Source organism: Pholcus phalangioides, unplaced genomic scaffold (assembly GCF_987345545.1).
Source record: "Pholcus phalangioides strain wild (caught in Gottingen) unplaced genomic scaffold, Ppha-v1.0 ptg000008l_1, whole genome shotgun sequence".
NCBI classification, from domain to species: Eukaryota; Metazoa; Arthropoda; class Arachnida; order Araneae; family Pholcidae; genus Pholcus; species Pholcus phalangioides.
This window is the reverse complement of record NW_028301601.1, coordinates 17,797,564-17,819,808: the sequence shown is the minus strand read 5'-3', so window position 1 is coordinate 17,819,808 and position 22,245 is coordinate 17,797,564. Positions and strand designations below refer to the sequence as shown.

General features: G+C 37.6%; 1 protein-coding gene and 1 long non-coding RNA gene across 2 annotated transcripts in view; both read left to right on the top strand.

Moving 5' to 3' along the window:
- Window positions 1-10,636, top strand: part of LOC149083925 (uncharacterized) — a 41,647-nt gene extending 31,011 nt beyond the window's left edge. Inside the window, exon 3 of the mRNA XM_089234303.1 lies at window positions 7,605-10,636. Coding sequence (XP_089090429.1) covers window positions 7,605-7,917 — 313 coding nt within the window. The 3' untranslated portion in view covers window positions 7,918-10,636. The remainder of the gene's footprint in view (window positions 1-7,604) is intronic.
- A 7,923-nt stretch (window positions 10,637-18,559) lies between these two features.
- LOC149083924 (uncharacterized) lies at window positions 18,560-21,895 on the top strand. Its single transcript, XR_016192928.1, has 3 exons — window positions 18,560-18,695; window positions 19,787-19,863; window positions 21,424-21,895. It is a non-coding gene; the product is annotated as an uncharacterized LOC149083924 (long non-coding RNA).
- The last annotated feature ends 350 nt before the right edge of the window (window positions 21,896-22,245 follow it).

The following is a 22,245-nucleotide window of genomic DNA, read 5'->3' as shown; positions in this document are numbered from 1 at the left end:
CTACCCTTGATTTTGTTCGGTTATATGCCCTGTCTTATTTTTCCAAAACATGGGCCCCCATATTTAACTGCATGCAACAACTTTCATATTTATGTACTCCCATTTGAAAATCATAGTACCAGATTTCATTCCGTACGCCCCTTTGGATATGAGGCACTGGGTCGTGCCCATGGGTTGAGAGGACAACTCTACTGGATTTTGAAAGTAGTCATATTTTTTTCCCACCATATTTCACTCTCGAAAGCTTTATTTCTTTGTCTATGATATCTTCACAACTCTCTGTGGGCCTCTTCACAACTTGCCGTGGCTTACCCGTTCATGTAATTTTCACCCGTGGCTCCCTTAGAATATCCCAGGACCTCAAGAGGGGGAAGAGTCATATGGTCCCAGGTTGATAACCAACGGGTTTGATTACCATTAACGTAAAAGCCGATGTTTCTGGCATTTCTTGATTTTGCTCGATTATGCCCCGCGTTAATTCAGCTTTTTTACGTTGATATTGACTTCACATGTTCATACGTGGTGTTACCCTGGGTATTACAGATACACAATTTTTCTCTCGTTTGTCTTGATATAACTTCTGGTACATTCACGTTAATCCAGATGTTTTTTTGACGTTCCTAGCGCTATCCTTAATTTTGTTAAGTAATTCGCTATTTATCATTTTGCTTGATTTTTTCATATTATTTGGTTATAATTATGCTCTCGATTTTTTCTGTTATACTCGGAGTTACCATTGTTAAGTTTGATTATAATTCACATTTACCCACATGTTGTTTGGCCATGCACCGCACACATTATCCTTGATTTTTTTTTTCAATTATAATTCAAGCTGCTTCGGATGTTGTTTGGCTTTTTTCCACGTCGACACTGTTTAGTTTCACTCACGTTTAATCACAGTTCATATTGTCGTTGATTTGTTTGTGATCCCCGGCGTTAACCTTGATGCGTTTGATTATGATTCACTCATTCACGTGCACCCAGATGAGATTTTCGACTATACATAGAACTAAAATGGATTTTTTTCGGCCATACTCAGCGTTATTTCTGGTGTTGCTTTCTTTAATTTTCACATTATTACTAGGGCTGGGAATCGATTAAAGTTTTTAAATGATTAATAAAAAAATTCTAATCGATTAATCGACAGATTAATCGAATTTTAATCGAAATTTTTGCCGTGTCTATATAATATTAATTGATGCTATAAAATATTTTTTATTGATTTCTCATGCACCTATTCGCCAGATGCAAACACATGTGGGAATACATAGATTAAGGAATTAATTAACTGTCCCCCTTGAAGCAATTTAAAACACTTAACATATTTCGTCAAATTCTTGAGTTTCTTCCCTTGGATCTTGTCGTGTTTTTTTTTTTTCCAAATCGGTTATTTTAGATCCGTCACTGATTTCGAAACTGCTCTCGATTATACTGTTTCTTATTTTACTACATACAAACTCCCACAAATGGTAAATGTGAGGAGAGGAGCTGATACTACCAAGAAAATAGGAAAAACTACTTGTCGCATAGGGGAGACGATAAATTTTAGTCTTGAACTGAATTTTGAGTCATCAGCTTTAGTGGAATCGAATTGCATTTTCCAAGGCCAAAAAAATGTGATCAATATATTGATTCAAATGTTTTTAAATATGATCCAACTTATATCCAAAATACTATATGTAGGTTACATACTTCAAAACACATCCAATCGGTTTCGTTGAACAAATCAAGTCAAATTTGAAACTTAAGCAGATTTTTAATGGAATTTTAATCGAATTGATCGAGTCGATCAACTCAACTAAAATTATTAAATGCAATTAACAATTGATCGATCAATCGGAGCAGCCCTAATTATTACCGATAGCATTTGTGGTCATACCACAGCACTTAACTCTCGATTTTTATTTTACTTATTTATCATTATTATTAAATTTTCTTGCGTTATACCGGATATGCTCTGGCGGCTTTTTCGGAATTTCTTTTATAAGTTTGACTTCAGAATCAGTTCCGAGGTCAATTTAAAAATTCATATTTTTGTCCTTGACTGAAAAAAAAAAAATCTCGTTAAACCTCTAAGCGGCATTGACGAGATATCACGGCTCCTTGAAGGCCTCTTATTTCAGTATCGACAAGCCTAGCTATTTTGAAAAGTTGATTTCTCAATGGAACACTTTTCCCGTGTACCGCGATCCTTGCACCTTGTGGAAATGTGAAGAAAGCCTACTATATTAAAAAAAAGTTATGACATTTACAGAGGTTTAATGATTTCTGCTGTGCCGTTTAAAGGGTTTAGGATAATATACACCGGTGTATTTAATATATCTTTATATCATGCACAGTTCAAATCAAGTTTCAGTCCAACGCCCATAGCAACAACCATAAAGGGTTTCGGGTAAGAAAATAGTAATAAAGGTTGATAATGTCTTAGATATCATCTCAAAAAAAAAAAAAAAAAAAACACGGAAAAGAAACTTCTCAAATACAGGAGGAGCCATTAAAGAATATAGAATCAACGAAAATCTCAAAGGAATCGAACTATAATCATTATAGAACCAAGTCGCGGAGATCGGTTACGGTTCCGGAAAAGTGGACGGAAAAGAATTGCATCGCGTGCAGTGACAATAAAAACCATCTCGGAAATATTATCCATAACGTGAGCTTTTATTACAACTCTCTTGTAGTAGAGAGAGAAAGAGAGCGAAAAATGGCTTTATGTCTGTGTCGATCATACCCAAAACCCTATATTCAGGTACTCGTCCGAAATGCAGTGTATCTCGAATTCCAACTACCGAATATTGCGTATTCTTCTCTCCTCCCCCCCACATTTCCCATTTTATCTCTCCTGGATCTTTATCCGATTTTTTTTTCTTCTTCTCCCATTCTCGTCCATGGGAATGTATTGTATTGTATGATTTCGTGTTCCGAGGACGAGTGGAATCACGAGAATATAGACATTACATTAAGGGGGGGATATTTTTGGGGAGGTTTGGAACAGTCGCGCTTTATAGCTTTATAATGGCTAGAGAAATGACAACATACTTCCCGTGTAACACCAAATTGAAGCTTTATACTTGCACGTGAGGATAGAAATACTTCTTCTATTTTGTTTTATTACTATTTCAGTTTTCTATATGTCCTTCCCCACCCCCTTTCCCTGCAATTCAACCCATTTTCGGGAGTTTCTGTCGATTTTCCGTTAAAGTACAAATGTTTATACATTTACGAGTAATTCTATTACGTGATTGGACGTCTATACACGAAACGCATATAAAATATCGATATACAATGATCGATGCATAATAACCTTAAATAATAATTATTATTGCTCTTTGTAGATTGAGACACTCCGTCTCGGGCTACTGAATCGTTATCGCTCTCAGGAGAATGTAGCCTTGAGAACCGCACACACTCCCACGTTAACAATCCAATAGTAGCCTCTAACGCAGTTTTCCAAAACTTTTTGTTCCATCGCCCCCTTCTTCAGAATTTTTTTCTCTCTCATCGCCCCCTACTCTAGCGAGCTTATAGGATCCTATGTTAAACCTGTAGCTTTTATCGCCCCACGGACCATTCCATCGCCCACTGGGGGCGATATTGCCTACTTTGGGTAACATTGCTCTAACGCAGTGTTTCTTAACCTTTTTCAGCTCGTGGCCCCCCTGTCCTATCCAGGGCCCCCCCCTACCCTCATTCAAGAGTGAGATACTTTCTATTTTTTTCTTCTTATGAATGGAATTTTAATAAATCAGATCAATCTCTGGAATCCTGGCTAAGCACGGATTCAAAAATGGTGGATTATCATCCCTCCCAGGAGTCAAATTATATGGTAAAAAATGGTCTGTGTAAAATACGGCACGATCCAACGAACATGCACGATAAATCGACCCTCCCAGCACATCCAATGTTGCTTTGGCGGCCCTCCATACTTAGCTGGAAATAACAGCTTACATATGAAAATCATAGTACCAAATCCCATATAGTGCAGTCCCCTCCCATTATAGACATGAAGACACGGATCGTGCCCACATAGACCCAGGGGTTAAGATACCCCTGGTTCTATGGACGGATCTGATGAATTCTGAAAGCAGTAATATTTTTCAACCATGTTTCACTTTTAAACCTTTTCTAATCACAGCTCTCTATAACTCCCTTCACCACCTATCTGGATCACCTTTCTTCTGATTTTCTCCCGTGGCCCCCTAGAATATCCCAGGACCACAAGGGGGCCATATGGCCCCAGGTTGAGAACCACTGCTCTAACGTATAGGGAGCATGTAGGAAGGCCATCAAACGTCCAACGGAGGACCAGAGCACCCCTATCAGGCTCGGGAACCCAACCCCTTCCCTACCCCATCGCATACACCACAGAGCCCACCCGAAAAGTACGAGATGGGCAAGAAGTCTCAGATGTACAACAATCAAGGCGATAGCCGTAGGGGCTGGAGTTACATATCGTACACCATTTCCAGAACAATAGCAAAATATACGTAAAACATCAATATGCAAAATAATATGAGAGCATGGGCAGAAAGTGCCCTGGACGATGCGACATCACGATACTCAAGATAAATAGCATTCTTCAACACAGCTGTTCTCAACCTTTTTTGACTCGGGGAGCCCTTTTTGGCATATAATTTCTATGGCGGAGCCCCATAGACCTATTTTCTACTTATTCAGCAAAAAATTACTGATTTATTTGTATTATTCTAAAGTAATTATAATTATTTTTTTTCAAATTACTGTTTATTTTATTTTCCTCGAGCGGCCGCGGAGGCCCTGGGGAGCGCACAAGGAGCCCCAAGGACTCCGCGGAGCACCGGTTGAGAACCGCTGCTCTAACAGAAATAACAACCAAAAAAAGGAAAGTGCGAATATATTGCCACACACATTTTTAGACTTCGATATATATTTAATCCTTTAAGAAAACTGGTTCAAACTTGAACTATCAACGTCTAGATTTCATAGTTTAATCGTCTGAAATAACCGGTTGAGACTTGAACAATCCAAACGTGAACCGGATAACATCAACACGGAATGAAGCAAACATTACATAAACACACCGTTCACAGGCATTGTTGTCGAAGGTAGGGAATACCCATTTCGATAAACAACCGGGGAAGATGTTTATGGTCTCATTGTAATACACTGTGGAAGAGATCTATCGCCCTATCATTTCTTTGATTCTACCGCAACAGAGAGAGAAATCAATCTTCCCCTACATACACACATAACGACTAATGGACATTTTAAACAAGTACTAAATCGGATATAAATCTTCAATTTATTCGATAAATTGCTTCCGATAACATAAAAGAGGTGGAAGGAGATCAAACCTGGTACATATAAAAAAGCCGGGCACAACCATTATATTCATTTTTCGATGGGATAACCCCTCGCGTGCACGATAAGCTAGGCTCTCAAACAAGTGATCGTTGCAATCCGTTAAAAGCTGTCGGTCATCCATTTATTTGACCATCAATGGATTTTCTTTTAACAGAAAAAGCGTGAAGTGAATGGAAAATTTAGTAGACACTTTTTTTTTTTTACACTGTGAAAAAAAAAAAAAAAAAATCAATACACTGTATTTTACCTGTCGTGATGTTATAGCGGGGCCGGATAACCCGATATCGTGTCAAATCGTCCATTTACGGATACTTTATTATAGTTTCCCATAGCTATGATTACTCAGACACTAAGTAACACGTAAATGCAATTTTAAAAACAATAATTACAACAAAAAAAAAAATATCGTAAGTGTCTGAAACGGATTTATTTGAAAAATAAAACGATATCCGATGAGAGCTTTTAAGCATTAGCCATTCCTTATTGTCGCTGATACCATCATGATGATAGACTAATCACCAATACGTTTACGTACAGGGTGTCCCGTGAGGATTGCAGGAACTCTGCAGCTCTGGGAAGATGAAAACGTCCTATATAAAGAAGCGAACCTCTAGAACTTTTGAGGTTTTCAAGTAAATTTCGTGACAAAAATGCATGACGTCACATCCGGATCGAACGTAACTGGATACTTTGGTTACTAGATACGTTATTCTTTGGATTTATTTTATAATGTCATTTGGAAAGAACTGGTGTACCGAACCCCACGAAGCAGGCTTCTAAGTAATCTGTCTGAGTACCCACAGTATTTTGTGGCCTAGGACCAAGGACCCATTCAAAATTTATTCAGTAATCGACAGCTCCGACATGAAGTCCAAGCTAAGCACCCATGCGTTTAAAACACTCGACACTCCTGTCCAAGTTGCGTTTATTTTTGTGGACAACGCGGTTTTCGATTCGTGTTCAAAATCAGCTATTCTATGAGACATATACACCATAAACAATTCGATCATCTCTTTATTTGAGCAATTTTACATGCATGCACAAAATTTTCTCCTGTTCACTTTTATTGGTATCGAACGTGATGTCACAAACTTATTTTCACGTTTTTGTTGGTATTAGGCCGGTATTACACTATAAAAGTTTGATAAAATCCCTTTATATCTCTTAAAAAATGAATATCATAGGTTACATTCGAGCAAATGCAACCGATAAGCTCATTGGTTGAATTTTTCAAGTTTTATAAAAGGACTTGTAGAAAACTTTTATAGTGTAATACAGGCCTTAGAGGAGCGGTTCTTTGAACGCATTTTACCTACACCAAGCATGTTCTTCATAGATATGCATGGGGTGTTTCTTTACATGTGAAGATGTGCTCAATATGTAGGCATAGCTGATAAAATGTGCTTCCGTAGTCGCCCTCAGGGATGTGCGACAGGTGCGGTCACACCGGGCCCCACGTTTTGGTTCCATTTACAATAATTTATTTCGTACATTCTGAATTTTCATCAATTCTCGAAATCACCATTTCATCTAGAAAGAAATAGTTTCCTGCATAAATTCTGAATTTTCACCATAACTGGAATTGTTTTGGGTTTTTAAATAATTTCTGAATTTTCAGCAGTTCTTAAAATATTTAATTTATTCCGAAAAATGATGAATTCTGTAATCATGAATTTCGATCGATTCTGAAACTATTTCTTTCATCAATTTTGTCTTTAATTTTCATAGGTTCTGGAATTATTTCTTGCATTTATTCTGAATTTTCATTTTCTTAATTTTCGCTTCCCTCTCAAACAGAAGAAAAAATCGGGGCTACGGGCACCGCGTATGGTAAGGGCGACCCTGTTTGTTACCGACGCGTGGGAACACATCCCGCAGAGCTGAGACTTTGTTACATGTACATACATTGTACGTGAAATTGTTTACATCAGGTGTTTTTAACTATTTTTATTCCACAGACTCTCTGTGTCCCAAAAAATAGAAACCTTGGACCCTTTGAATCCCAGGGCCTTGGACATTTTAAAAGGTTCACTAAACCGGACACATTTGATGAGACGTAAGATACTCTGATTCTCATTGCCTTGAAAACAATGGGTAGTACGCGGTTCCTTAGAAACATTTTATCTATTCCGAGCAATGATTCTTCCTCAGAGTTCGTGTCGTCTTTACATGGCGCCTTATATTTTGTAAATGGGTATATAATAATTCTTATTGATATTAAAGTTATATTTATTAATTTTTCCTTTCTTTTTCGTGTCCAGGAGGCAAACAGCCGAAGAAAGGGAAGCAGAACGACAGGCCGCAAACCGACTGATGATGTCTCTCCAAGCCGAAGTCGTCTCGAAGACGATATACGACCAGAACAGGGACTCGTTATGCATAGGCAACGCGTCGTTGCACGCACTGCAGACTCTGCAACCGTGGGCCGCGGAATCAGCAGCGGCTGCCCACGCGGCCGCGGTGGCCGCTGCCGCAGCCGGACACCACAGGCATCAGGACGGTAGGCCGCAGTTCCTCGGTCCGCCACCTCCACCACCGCCCCCACCACATTCCTTAGCATCACCGATGTGTTGATTTAAGTTATGCGCGTGATTAACAGACTATAACACCATTATCATCGACTACGAAACCCCCCCCCCTTTCTTTTCAGGACTTGACGAAATATATAGTCTTGTGATATTTCCGATATAAAAATTTCATTTTTGTGACCACCCGTATTATGTTTAGTTTCCCGTGTACAAAGAAAAAATTTGAATAATGTTATATTAAAATATTGAATAGACAGATAATACAAATTTAGATTTTTTTATTAATTTTTGTTAGAAAGTTCGTGGTGCCTTGACCTATGAGTTTTCCCTATTGCGAGTGATTTCACGCTACATACGGAAAATATTCGCTGAAAACTGCAGAAATTCATGAAGAATTTTTGATTAATCCTTTGATTGCACCAGTGTCATTTTATGTTGCAACGGCATCGGAAGCAAACAGCTGAAGAATCGACAGGCCGCAAACCTATAAGACGTAACTTTACAAGATGCGCTCTGATGTAATGTCTTTTTTCAACCTTTTTCTTGTCGCGAGTACTGCCTGTATCCATCATCCAAAGGAGAGCACCCTTACGGCAAGTTTGACGGACGAATGCATGAATTCAGGATTGATTTCAATCCTTGAATGCAATTTTCACGATGTGTTTAATTTTAAAGTTGACCAAGTGCTCGTAGTATGAAATCGGACACGAGAATCGAGAACTCTGGATGCTTCAGGGAGCACCGTGGTGCTCGCGAACAACGGGTTGAAGATATCTGAGCTAGTGTAACGAGCAGTGTTGCAGCTTGTTAACCCGCATTTCAGAGTAATTAGCTACTTTCTGGATATAAAACGAGGTTTTCCAGCTTGCCGAGTTGCGTTCTGGCTTGTGAACGCTGCGTTCCTAGGTAAAGAGCTGCATTTCCCCAGGGTAAAAAGCTGAGTTATGACATGTAGAAGTTGCATTTCAGCTTTTCCAGCAGCGTTCAGAATTAACAAGCTGGGTTATGGTGTCACGGGACGCTTTCCGGCTTGTTAAACTGCGTTTCAGTGAAATTAACTGCTTTCGAAGTAATCAGCTGAGTTCTGGCTTGTTAAGTTGCTTTCTGCAGTAATGCTCTACGTTCTAGCTTTATAATAGCTGCATCCTGTCTTATAAAAGCAGTGTTCTAGCTTTGCAAGTTGCACCCTTGAATAAAAGAGCTGTCTTCCGGAGTAACAAGCTGATTTCCAGCTATTCAAGTGGTGTTCTGGCCTGTAATGAAATGCGTTTTTGGCTGATAAAAACTGTTTCACAGGGTAAAGAGTTGCGTTCAAGCTTATTAAACTGCATTCTGGCCTATAGTTCTGGCTTGTTAAACTGCGTTCTGGTAGAAGGTGTTTTACAGCGTAGAGAGTTGCGTTCAAGCTTGTTTTTAAACCGCGCCCTGGAGTAACAAACCGAGTTCTGGTGTCACAACGAAACTTTTCTCTGACTGCTCATTTAATATTGAAGGGGGGTAAGGTGCACCACAACATCCGCGTTTGTTCGGCTGACTTATATACAGTGAAACCTCTATATAACGATACGCTGCGGACTAAGAAAAATACCAATGCAGAGGAATTATCGTTATATCGGGAGTAAGCCGTTTTACTTCAGAGTATTCACATTTTCAAACAAGACTTGAAAAATATCGTTATAGATGGATTTATATCGTTATATCGAGTATCGTTGTTCCACTGTATATATATTCAATATTTATATTTCCAAATGAAGCGCTGATCGGGACCAAGAGACCCAAAATCATTGAAAAAACATCCATTTTCAACGTTTACTAATTTTTTATTTTATTTATTTAATACCTCACACTTTATTTTGTCATATTGCCCTTAAAATTATTATTGATGGAAATTAAAAAGCGGGGCCCTGAAAATGTTTGGGCACCGGAACTCATTTCTTATAACGTTCAAGAATGAATCAATCTCGTGAGTCAAGGTACCACAGTATTTAATAATTTAAAATTATTTAGGATCCAAATCGAACCTGCACAATCAATATGCCAAACACGAATAGAAGTAAAAGTAGTGCTTTATGTAATAAATAACGTATATTAATTAGACAATTCATTATTACAAAATCAGACATGATTAGAAGTTGATAATTAACAATATTTGCAATAATTCTGAAAGCAATAATTTTTTTAATGCATAATTTCATTTGAAATGAAAAAAAATTCAGATTTCTATGCGAATTTTACAACAACTAAAAATTATAATATCCATTAAAAATCAGAAGGAGTAATTTATCATAATTATTAAGTTTTTTGACTAATGAAATAAATGAATTTTATCAGATCAAACTAAGATTATATCACACCATGCTCTTGTACTCTACGACGAAATTCGAGACGAAAAGAGACTTTGTAATTATTAATTATAAAATTATGATTTTTTTTCTGGAATTATTATAAATTTTATTTTGTATTATATTTGTAATCACGGAAGAAAAATATTTCACGAATTATGCGATGTCTGTGTACGAGGAGACAAAATCTTTTGCACTGTGTAAATTACATAGAGTGTAATTATAGTTATAATAAATTATAAGAAAGTATTAAAAGAGAGTTTTTTGCAAAAATATGTATTCGTACTGGTTTCCTGTGTTTTCTGTGTGCGTTTCAAATACAGTGACTGACGCATTTGCGCAAAGCTTTGTTTAATTTTTTTTCAAATTTTTGTATGAAATTAACATTTTTGGAAATTAAAAGGGTTGAATGAGTGCCATAGTATTTTTGTTTAAATTTGTTTACAAAGAAATTTTATTATTTATGGCTTTTTTTTTGAAAAATGAACTTTTTGGAAAATTTTCCATGAACGGAAATAAATTAACAAAAAAAATTCTTGAATTTCTTTTGTCACTGATATACACGAGGTTTCACAATATCATAAACACTAATTATTTCAACTAAATTAGGCTGATAAATTTTTATTAATTAAAAAAAATTATTAATTGTGAATTTACATTAATTACAAAGAAAAACATGCTAAATTAATATCGATTTTTTTTTTAAACTTCTCAAATATGTTATTTAAGTAGCCGGTTATCATGTGCAAAAAAATTGTACAATTTGGTCATGAATTTGAGGAGCGGTCAAAATGGTTTAAATCGAATGAATACAGTAAGTCCCGCTTATAACGTTCCTACTTACAAGGTTTTCCCGTCTTAGTACGACTTATTTTCGTGGTCCTAACTCTAACAAATTCTCATTAAGATTTCCCATTTAAAGTGTTTTCTCGCTTACAACGTTTTTGAAAAACGTTATAAGTGGGATCCACTATATTTTCCGCCTTGGACATAATCAAATTGTTTTGTAGGCTGACATGAAAAAATTTTAGTGCTTCGTTTTAGGTATCATCTTAACGAGATTCGACTACATAAAAAATAATTTCCCCTATTATTTTTTTCATTTTACATCATATGGAGAAATTTATTAATTTACCAATTATATACACTGCTCAAAACAATTAGGGGAGCAAGCAAAAAAGTGAAGAAAACCGTGCGAGACAGCCACGTATTGGCATACAATGGATAGTACACGCGTATCAATGCGCAATACAGAAAAAAGACGTACAAAAATTTGGAATTAAGCTTTAATTCTTTGAAAATATGGAAAAAACATGAAAAGATGATTTAGGGCAACAATTTGGTTACATGTAAACGATAAAAAAAAGTACTGTTTAGACATGATGCATGAGTTTTAATAGGGCGCGTGGTCTCCTCGAACAGCTGACTGCTGCACACCTGTTTGCCATGGATGCGATGAGGTTATCGATCAGACTTTGGGGAATACTGTTCCACTCCTCAAGAAGTGCAATCTGCAAGTCTCGGACAGTAACAGGCGGCCTTGGTCGCGCAGCAATGCGTCGTCCATCAGGTCAGGAGAGCACGCTGGCCATTCCATACGCTGTATTGTTTCAGCTTCAAGCATGTTCTCCACCAGACGAGCTCTATACGGTCAGGCATTATCATCCTGGAAAACAAAGGAATCTCCAATGGCTCCAGCGTAAGGGATGACATGAGGTCGCAGTATCTCGTCTGCATACCTTCGGGCCGTCAAAGTGCCATTCCGAATGATATGCAGGTTCTTTACGTCCGCCTATGCTGATTCCACCCCATACCATCCAACCAGCTCGTCTGTATTGTGACCTTTCACGAACGAATGCGGGGTTATTTCGAGTGTCCCTGTCCCTCCATACCAGAACACGTCGGGTGTCACACTCCAGACTGAATCGGGACTCGTCTGTAAACAGCACTTGGCTCCAATCATGTTGCTCCCAATCTCGATGTTCAGCAGCCCATCTTCTTCGGGCCGCACGGTGGCGTGGGGTCAACGGAATGCAGACCATTGGCCTACGTGCATAGAGCCCTCCCTCATGAAGCCGATTACGTACTGTTTGGCTGGACACCCTTCGTCCTGTTGCCAAGAGCAACCGTCTTTGCAGCTGCGTAGCATTCTCTGTTCTGTTTCGACGGGCTGTTAACCGTATATACCGGTCATCAGTTGCTGTAGTGGCGCGCGGCCGACCTTGCCCCGGTCGACGTCTAACATTTCCTGTTTCTTGGAATCGATTCCACAGCCTTGCAACAACACTTCTGGCGACTCCAACAGCGTCCGCGACACTACGTTGTGTTTGCCCTGATTCCAGTCTGCCTATAACACGCCATGCCATGGATTCCGGTAAATCACGTTGTTGAGACATCCTCAAGTCACCTTGTCTGAAAAAAAAATACTGCGCAATCGAATTTCACAGTTACGGCAGTAAAACAGACGTTTCTGCAACATCCCGATTTCTGCCCTTATCTCCTTTTTCTGGTTTTTGACGTCATGAACTTTGATTTGCATATGAAGTTTTCTTCTTCCGTTTCCTGCAAGGCTTTAAATTATGGATGATTCATTTTATGTTACTTATCGGTATACATCTTTGCGTAATTTTGTTAAAACCATGTGCTCCCCTAATTGTTTTGAGCAGTGTATATATATATGTTACAAACTCTTGAGGATGCAGCCTTGCAAGGCATGGCGAAGATAATAATAACCCCAGACCTTGAAATACAATTTTTCAACTGCATCTAGTGGCGGGATAATAAAGTAGAAGTATGCTTGTACAGATGGCAGCAGCTACACAACGAATTATTCCGTCATGTGATAAATACCGAAAATCTGCATGACGGCATTTGCCGTCGTAGGCACCACTGTTACGTATAGTCGCGATGGCAAATTCTGTCGTAGCCAGATGACTGGTTAAGTGGTTTGGTATTGTGCCGGAGGGCCACTTCAGTCATCTGGAACTGTTCCGTATGTGGCTTAGGTGATCTGAAATTTCTTCGCGGGCCACCTGAGTGATCTGAAAGTGTGCCGCGGTTAATCACTTAATGGATCTGGAAATTTTCCGTTGGCCATTTGAGTGATTTGGTAATTGATCGGGGGGGGGGGGGGTTCCAGTCAAATAAAATATTTCTACGTCGAAATATCGCTCTGAAAAAAACACCGCCGACGAAAAATGTACAAAATGACACGAAATAAAACGCAAAGTGAAAAATTGAAAAAAAAAGTAAATTAGAAAAGAGAAATTTGGCATTTACACAGTGATTTATCATCAACAATGGATGGGTGATGCGATTTCACTTTAATTTTGTCATGGCGGCCCGCTGCTTACACGCGTGGGCGGCTGATCCGCCACCCCACGCAGCGAACGCATCCCGACCCCACAACTCTATGGATCACCAGAGGCTACCCCGCGGGGATTTCGGGACGCTAACTATCGGCTTTGAGTATAAGTGAACCGAACTTGGCTACGTGCCATCATTAAGTGATTTTCTTATTGGTACAAGAAAAAACTGTGTTCAAATCTTTATCAATAGGGACGCTGCGCAAAAGTTAACGAAGAGTGATTGGACCCCGAACCTTTCTTCAATCTCTTTTGTGTCCACAACCTTCGTATACCACCACCGTAACCACCAATAGTGCTTTATCCATAAATCTCAACATCACAATCAAAAACCGTTTGCAAGCGCGAGCAAAAAGCAATTCAGAAATGAGCTGATAATCGCACATTCTGTATGTTATAGGACTATGATTTACATATTTCTAGTAATTTGTTCCATGCAGCGCTCTCTATCGACAAAATGTTGAACTAATTGTTCGTACTTGGGAGGAAGGAAAAAAAAAAAAAAACCACCACCTCTCCGTGGAAAAATAACTTTTTTCGCAAATCGCATTCAAAGATATATAAATTTCTTCAGTTACACAGAAAATCCAGTTTCTTCAACCCATAATCCGCTGTTTATTATACGCAGGGAGATGCGGTAAATTTCAGTTTTCTGCATTTTCGGCTACACCCTATCCATCATAACTTAAGCTCGAGTTAGGGGGTGCCCCCCTCCCCTCCCCTACCGCCACTTGTACCGTAAACGAGGTGCAAAATTCACGTCCGAATTCGTGCTCGTCTGTATCGATGACACAGCCCCAGCCATTTTATTATATGAATTAATTGTTTTTGCGTTACCTGACGCGTAAAGGCGATCAGACCCCCCCTCCCCCCATCGCCCAACCCCGCCCCAGTTCGTAAAACGTGCAGCTAATTACTGTCCAAGTACGAACACCATCTGGTTTTCACAATCACATCATCGGTGGATCATGAAAGTCACTCACAACAGACTCATGATGGGAAAAGTGACATTAGTAGGTATTTTTCAACATACAGCGCTGTCACATAAAAAGAGAGAGAAAGGTAAACGTTACGGGGTTACGGGCTGTCAAATGAAAAGAATCGCGAATGTGCTATAAAATTCAGGGATGATTGAGGGATTCAGGGAAAATTGAGGTAAAATATGGGAAGATATTGGAAAGAAGAGAAAAATTCAGCTGTGAGATTGCGGCATCTCCATAAAATAATATAAAAATTGAGGCCCCGTTACAAAAAAAAAATAGTAAATTACAGTGAAAACTTGCTACAACGATGAATCCCGCTATAGCGATATTCGATACAATGACAAATCCCTCTACAGCGATATTTCCTTCAAATCTTGTTTGTAATTGCCTATCGTCTACTGTTAAACTCCTCTCGATACAACGATTTATTTTGTTACGTTAAATCCTTCTATAACGATATTTTTAATAGATTTTTTTTTAAACACCGGGAAAACGTTACATTTTTATATTTTGCTCAAATTTGTTTTGAATTTGGTTTTAACATCGTCACTGGCTTTCGTTCTTGTGAAAGTGCCTAATAACATCGTTAATTTTCACCTCAGGATCACCCAAATCGCTGAGAAAATTATTGCTATAGATAGATAGAACCGATCACTACCCCGGACTGATGCAAAGCACCTTACTTCCGTTACCTCAAAAGAGGCAGAGTTGTGTCGGAAAAGTTAGCAGAGATTTATAGTGGTGGCTCTCCTTTCCCCTTGCTCGCAAGTACCGAATCACTCGCGTCGTTCTCCCCATGAAGACAGCCATCAACTCGATGAAATGTGCAAGCCATTTGACTAAAATGTATAGCTGAACCCAACGACTAGGGAGACGAATTGCACGTGCGCCCAGTGGCGGAGACCGCAGCCTGTCATTTCGAAAGAAGTGTGGAAAAGACTTGTGGGCAAGAAAGAAGAAGAACAAGAAGAAGTTGGCATGTTGAAGTGGGAGAGATGTGAGAATGGTCTAAATACACAATGTATACAATATATATATACAGTCGAATCCCGTTTTAACGAATACCATTATAGCGAAAATCTCGTTTTAACGAACACTTTTCTAATCCACCATATAAGTTCAATAGAAACAATACAAAAATCTGGAATTTCTTTAAAAACGAAATTTTGTTATAACGAAGTGATTTCCCCGGTCTCTTTGAGTTCGTTATAACGGGATTTGACTGTATATATACAGCGCCTCGACTGTGACGGGAAACGAAGAAGCAAAGTCTCCGTCCACAGTGCTAAGTAGTTTTGTTTCCCTCTTCTTTTACGGAATACGCAATATACACACACACACACACAGAGCCTCCACTGCGACGGGAATAATCAAACAGAGCCTCCGTCGGCAGTGTCAGACATTCGCCGCTGCGGTGGTCGAGTGGTTATAGCGACGGACTCGCGATGCGAGGACCCGGGTTCGAACCCCACAGTGGTGGTCGGCTGAAGTTGGTTTTCTGTGGTTCCCGACTTCAAGGCACGAATGCGAGCCGAACTCCCCGTTAAAAAGTCTCGCCACAGAGAGTAACAGGCCTACAACGTTACAAATATTCAATCATTACACTTCACTCACAATTTGAGGTATAGATGGCGGCACTAAAATATCATACACAAGCTGCACACTCAGACTGTTAGGTGCACTCACTTTGTTCCAGACTCAGCCACGAAACTGGGCTGGAAGAGATCTCGGCAACGGGATAAGTCCGGTGGCAGAGACCCTGGCGTTCATTCATTCAGTGCTAGACATTCACATTTGAATTACTCACATACATTATTTTACATTATAAAAATTTCCCGTTTTTATACTATTGGGAATGTACATAAACATTACTATGAAGGTAATACATATTAGAAACAAATATCACCATAAGCTCATAGACATATTTAAGGCTACAAAATTATTATCGTACTATAAAAGTGCGACGAGAATAATCAAACACACCCTCCGTTCACAGTGCTGGGCGGCAGCGATCACATTTGAATTACTCACATATATTTACAAATATATCTATGTAATATACGCTATTTACATAATATAAATTTCCCTTTTTATATAATTGGTGATACACATAAACATTACTATGTACAATACATATTGGGAACAAATGCCATTATGAGCTCATACAAATATTTAAGGTTACAAAAATATTATCATACTATGAAAGTGTATATACAAAAACATTCATAAATTATAGTGTGAATTACTTAAATATTACGGTTTAGGAGCCTAAGTGCGCCCCTCTATATTGAATCTGCATTTGTTTCAGATTCTACTTCCGAATCACTAGTGGAATGTTCACTGCTTCCAGTTATTATCTAAATCGTTTTTATTATTATTCATCAGATAGCTCAAGACTTGTAGTTTTCTCGTTACAGATCTCTCTTTGTAAAATAATTTTCCGCTTCCACAAGATCTCCCGTCCGTTCGACGTCGCTTCTAAACGCGGGTGCAAAACGCGTTAATGTTAAATTAGTCTATCTTTTATGATTTTTCAAAATCCATCCAAATTTTTGGGACATCCTATATTTTTTTCAGTACAACAAATTCCAATTTTCTATTTGATTTGGGATATTTTCAAAAATTTCAATTTCTATATTTTTTCCAATAATAATTTACTGAGAAGAGGGGTGATTCAATTCAGCAAATTATACATTTTACATATTACTGACCCCTTTCGCTTTAAAACGAACCTTAGAATTGCGATTCATTTTGCACAATTTCAGTGAAAGACCCGACATACTGTACTGTAATTCTGAGCTGCCTAACGGCCCTCAGAAAGATACGAATGTCTTGTTTCTAGACGAAGAACGCCAGAAGTATTAAGAATTTTAGATCTTTTTAGATTTTCAACACTTAAAAATTTATTAACCTCTAACTGATATTAGCAGAAGTCACTGAACCCAGGGCCGCCCTTACGAGACGTGAGGTCCGATGCAAAAATAATAGCGAGCCCAGGTGCGCCTAACAATTCCTTGCACCGAAATGCTTTGAACCGCGCTCCCTTTACATCAATTATATACACTGAAGAGCCAAAAAAACTGGCACACCTGCCTAATATCGTGTAGGGCCCCGCGAGCACGCAGAAGTGCCACGACGTGGCATGGACTCGACTAATGTCTGAAGTAGTGCTGGAGGTAACTGACACCATGAATCCTGCAGGGCCGTGAATCCCCAGGTCCATAAATCCCTAGGAGTAAGAGGGGGTGAAGATTTCTTCTGGACAGCACGTTGCAAGGCATCCCAGATATGTTCAATAATGTTCATGTCTGGGGATTTAGGTGGCCAGCGGAAGTGTCTAAAGTCAGAAGAGTGTTCCTGGAGCCACTTTGTAGCAATTCTGGACGTGTGGGGTGTTGCATTGTCCTGCTGAAATTGCCCAAATCCGCCGGAATGCACAATGGACATGAATGGGTGCAGGTGATCAGACAGGATGCTTACGTACCTGTCACCTGCCAGAGTCGTATCTAGACGTATCAGGGGTCCCATATCGCGCCAACTGCACACGCCCCATACCATCACCGAGCCTCCACCAACTTGAACAGTCCCCTGTTGACATGTAGGGTCCATGGATTCATGAGGTTGTCTCCATACCCGTACACGTCCATCAGCTCGAAGCAATTGGAAGCGAGACTCCTCAGACCAGGGGGTGAACTATCTCTGCGGTCCTTAGCCGAAAAAAAGTAGTTAAGCCCCGATTTGTCCTTAGATGGCCAGTAGTTCGACTTTTCGATACTATCTCTAAGCTAAGGACTTTTTTTAGTAGTTACTTAGGACCGCTGCTAAGGACTGCCTAGCACCAGTCCTAAAGCAGCAAGAAAAGTAGTTCACGGCGGCCATCTTGGAAAAGAGGAAATTTTGCCTCTGGCCGCGAGCTCTCGCTGTGATATTTAGCGATGAAATATGCTGTTTTTTTTCGAATTGAAAAATTTTTTACGATAATAATGACAGAGAAAACTTGGATTATATCTTCGGTGTCATCAAAGTTGAAGTGATTCATCGTTATATCCTCAAAAACCTGCTGTAGTATACATACGTGTATGTTGACATCGGCGATCGAAGCCACGACGAAGTGCTAGCATGTTCATTACTGAGGTAAGAATTATTTTATTGCTATCGAACTATATAAGAAGAGTGTTAGAGATATTATTAATATTTTTTTGCTCGGTAAATGCGTTATTTAAAAATATAAATGGACATAATGTCACGCAATCAATAGGGCAGTGGATCCCACTTGGTAATGCTGGAAAAATATCAAATAGCCCATGTATATTTTGGGTTGTATTGAAAATATTTACATGGCGAATGAAAGATGAATCTTCTATTACGATAATATCAGATTGAAATTTTACATTCTATGTTTTTTGCTACATTAATTTTTTTTAATGAAAAATTATGTCTAAATGAATTGAGCACATGCGTAAATAAATAATAACAAATACAATTCATTGATAATAAATTATAGCACATAAATGGCAAAAATTTTAATTAATTTTTTTGTGATGAGTAATGGTGAAATTGAAATAAAGCATGGTAAAAATTGGCAGTAATGTTAAATATTAAATTTTGTAAAACTCATGCACTAAATTTAGTGTAAAGGATTAAAATATAGATTTGATATTTTGAACTGTTCAAATGAACAATATTGTAATACTTAGTGAAAGTTAAATTTTCAGAAAAAAATCATATGCTACTACTTTAAAAATTGCACTCTGTAACTCGCTCTGAGATTAATATTTAATAAGGAATCATTATATTGTTTTGTTGATATAAAAAATGAAGTTCGTACAATAGGACTAAAAAACAAAGTTTTAATTTCACGCACAGTTTTTAGTGTTGAGGTATATATATATTATAATGAAAGGAAGCAGATTAGTGTTTGAAACATATTACTACTTCAGTATTTGGGTTATGGCCTTGCTGTGTGTGTTCAAATTGAATTTTTTGCCAAAAATTGTTTTTGATTTTGTGTGTATGGGTAACGACAGAAAAAAAATTTCCATGTCGAATACTTAAGAACTTTAAAATATAACATTTTGAGATGTTGTGGAACTGAAACTTTTAACATTTAAACTTTTAACAAGCATTTATTTTTTAATGATGTTGTTAGTAAACAGCTGATATATATATATACTGTATATACATTTGTGAGACTTTTCTAACTCTTGAAAAATTTTGTTTCCCAGGAAATTGGCTGTAGGTAGCTACGAAGTTATGTGAAGGTTTTCAAAGTTATCAAACAATTATACCAGAGCAAACAAAGGTAATTTTAATTCTTTGTATTTGACTTTGAGCAACAGTTTCCATTATTATTTTCATGTAAAATAAAATATTTCCATGCATGATTTAATGACATAAATTTTAACATTGTGTCGTTTCATTTTCACTGATTTCATTTGTATCAACAACCCTAGTGGAACAAATACAGTCGAACCCCCGATTTAATGCCACCATCCCACCCAAATAATTTTGGCGTTATATCAGATCGCAGACATAATAGCGTTTCGGAGAGGCTGTATTACATAAATTCACACGTTTATTAAGAAATGTATTTCAGTGTCTCATTTATGTTGCATGATGAATAAAATAACCTATTTTATGCACATTCAATTTTAAGTTGAGAAAATTCATAAAAATTGTAAACTGTAAAATCACTTGAATATTTCTCAATATAAAACTTAACAGAAACATACTTCCCTCTGAAATTATTGTAATTTCAGCGACACATTTTATATGTGCAAAAACAAAATAAGCAAGGGGGAAAGGTGGCATTGTTTTTAGTCCATACCATATTGGTTTCTCTCGAGAAATATCTTGCTATGAGTAATTATCTTTATAATAATTTTTTCAGATACTATTGAAAGAACAACTGTTTTTGACATAATTGAATTGAGCAAATTAAGATAGATTTCTTAATGGCTACCTGTACCACTCAAAATTTGACCAGTGCAAGTAAAAACATGTATACTGTTGAAAAACCTGTCTTGGCTATATAAATGAGAGGGAGGGCATTAAAAAAAACCTTTAGAAGCTTTGCTAACTGAAAAGCAATATTAATTCTTTGAAAAACGTGTTATATTTACTGATGAGCAAATTTTGTGAATGGAAATATTAAAACAATATGTTTGACGACAAATAATATTATACTTTTTAACTAGTAAGACCATACAACACTGCAAAATTTCTATGTTAATTTAAATAGGGTCCACAAGAGGTTGCTAAGGATGTGTTTTAGAGCGAAGCTGAAAGTAGATTGAAAATATTAAGTAAGCTGCGTGCCAATAGGTTTTTTCACTTCATCTGTCTGACCAAAATTTTAGGGTAGAACCATGGCTCGAAAAATTGAAAAACATTTTAGGTGCCGGCCAAATTTCTTGGCAGCCAAGCATATTTTTAGGAGAAATAATCCAAAGTAAAAACAAATTATATTCAACTTTTTTAGCACTTGGTGATGATCTTCACATATCGGAAGATGCAGACATAAACTCCAAATATTTTGTGATCTGCATAGAAAATTTTAGGTGTCAGTATGATTTTCTTTTTTGCAATGTTGGCTCCTAAGATTTGAGAAGCCCTCGGTAAAAAGATCTAGACATGAACAAGTGCATCTGTGTGCAATGCCAGGCCTCCCTTGTAAAACACAGTTGATGCATTTTGGATCCTACTGTGATAAAATGGTGGCGAGTCAACAAAGTGCTATTGTGCACGAATTATCTCTACTTATGCAAATAAAGACTGTTATAATTTGAAATCAAATATACAGTACATTTAAAGATTGATAAGCATAATAAAGTTGTTTTTTTCTTCCTCTTTCTAATTTCAGGTAAATCAACATTTGAAGATGCAAATGAAAATTAATGAATCTCAAAAAATTATATTCTTGAAGGATGCGATTTCTAAGAAAAGTACAACAAATAAATTGTGATTATGATAACTTTCTATGAATATATGTTTGAAATAAAATGTTTTTGTATGACAAATCATGTGTGCAAGTTGTTATTCAATTCATGTTTCTATTAATCAACTTCAATCAATCATTCATCTTCTAATCAACTGAAATGAAATATACGATCAAATGAAAGTTATCAGGTGAAGTTATTTGTTGGAAGCTAAATATGAAACAGATAAATTGATGAAAGATCTTTAATATAGAAGTATATATCTTTTAAATATTGAAGTATTCACTTGCATTAACAGGTAAGTGCTCATTCATAGAGAATCATGTTCTGATAATATTTTTTAATACTGAGGAGAAACCCATAGTTTAAAATACAGAACTACAATACGCAGCAAGGCAGTTAATTCTTTTAATTATAAATTATCAATAATTTATTATTTTAATTGCTCCAGAAAGAATTTGCAATTCGTTGTTTCAATGAATTTAAAAGGAATAAAAATGGATAATAAAAAATCATTTAACAAATTGGTTTTTAAAAAAAAGTAGCACTCAATATTAAAAACAGTATTCAGCTGGGGCCTCAAGTACGGCTCCCGAGGTGAATAGGGGGCCCAAAAATCTATAATTATTTTGCATAATAACCCTTTCAAGAAGAGCCCCCCCCCCCCCCCCAAAAGAAAAAAGGGAAAGTCTGCCCCGAAAAGGCACATTACGGCCATAGGCTCAACTAGTGCCGGTAACCTTAAT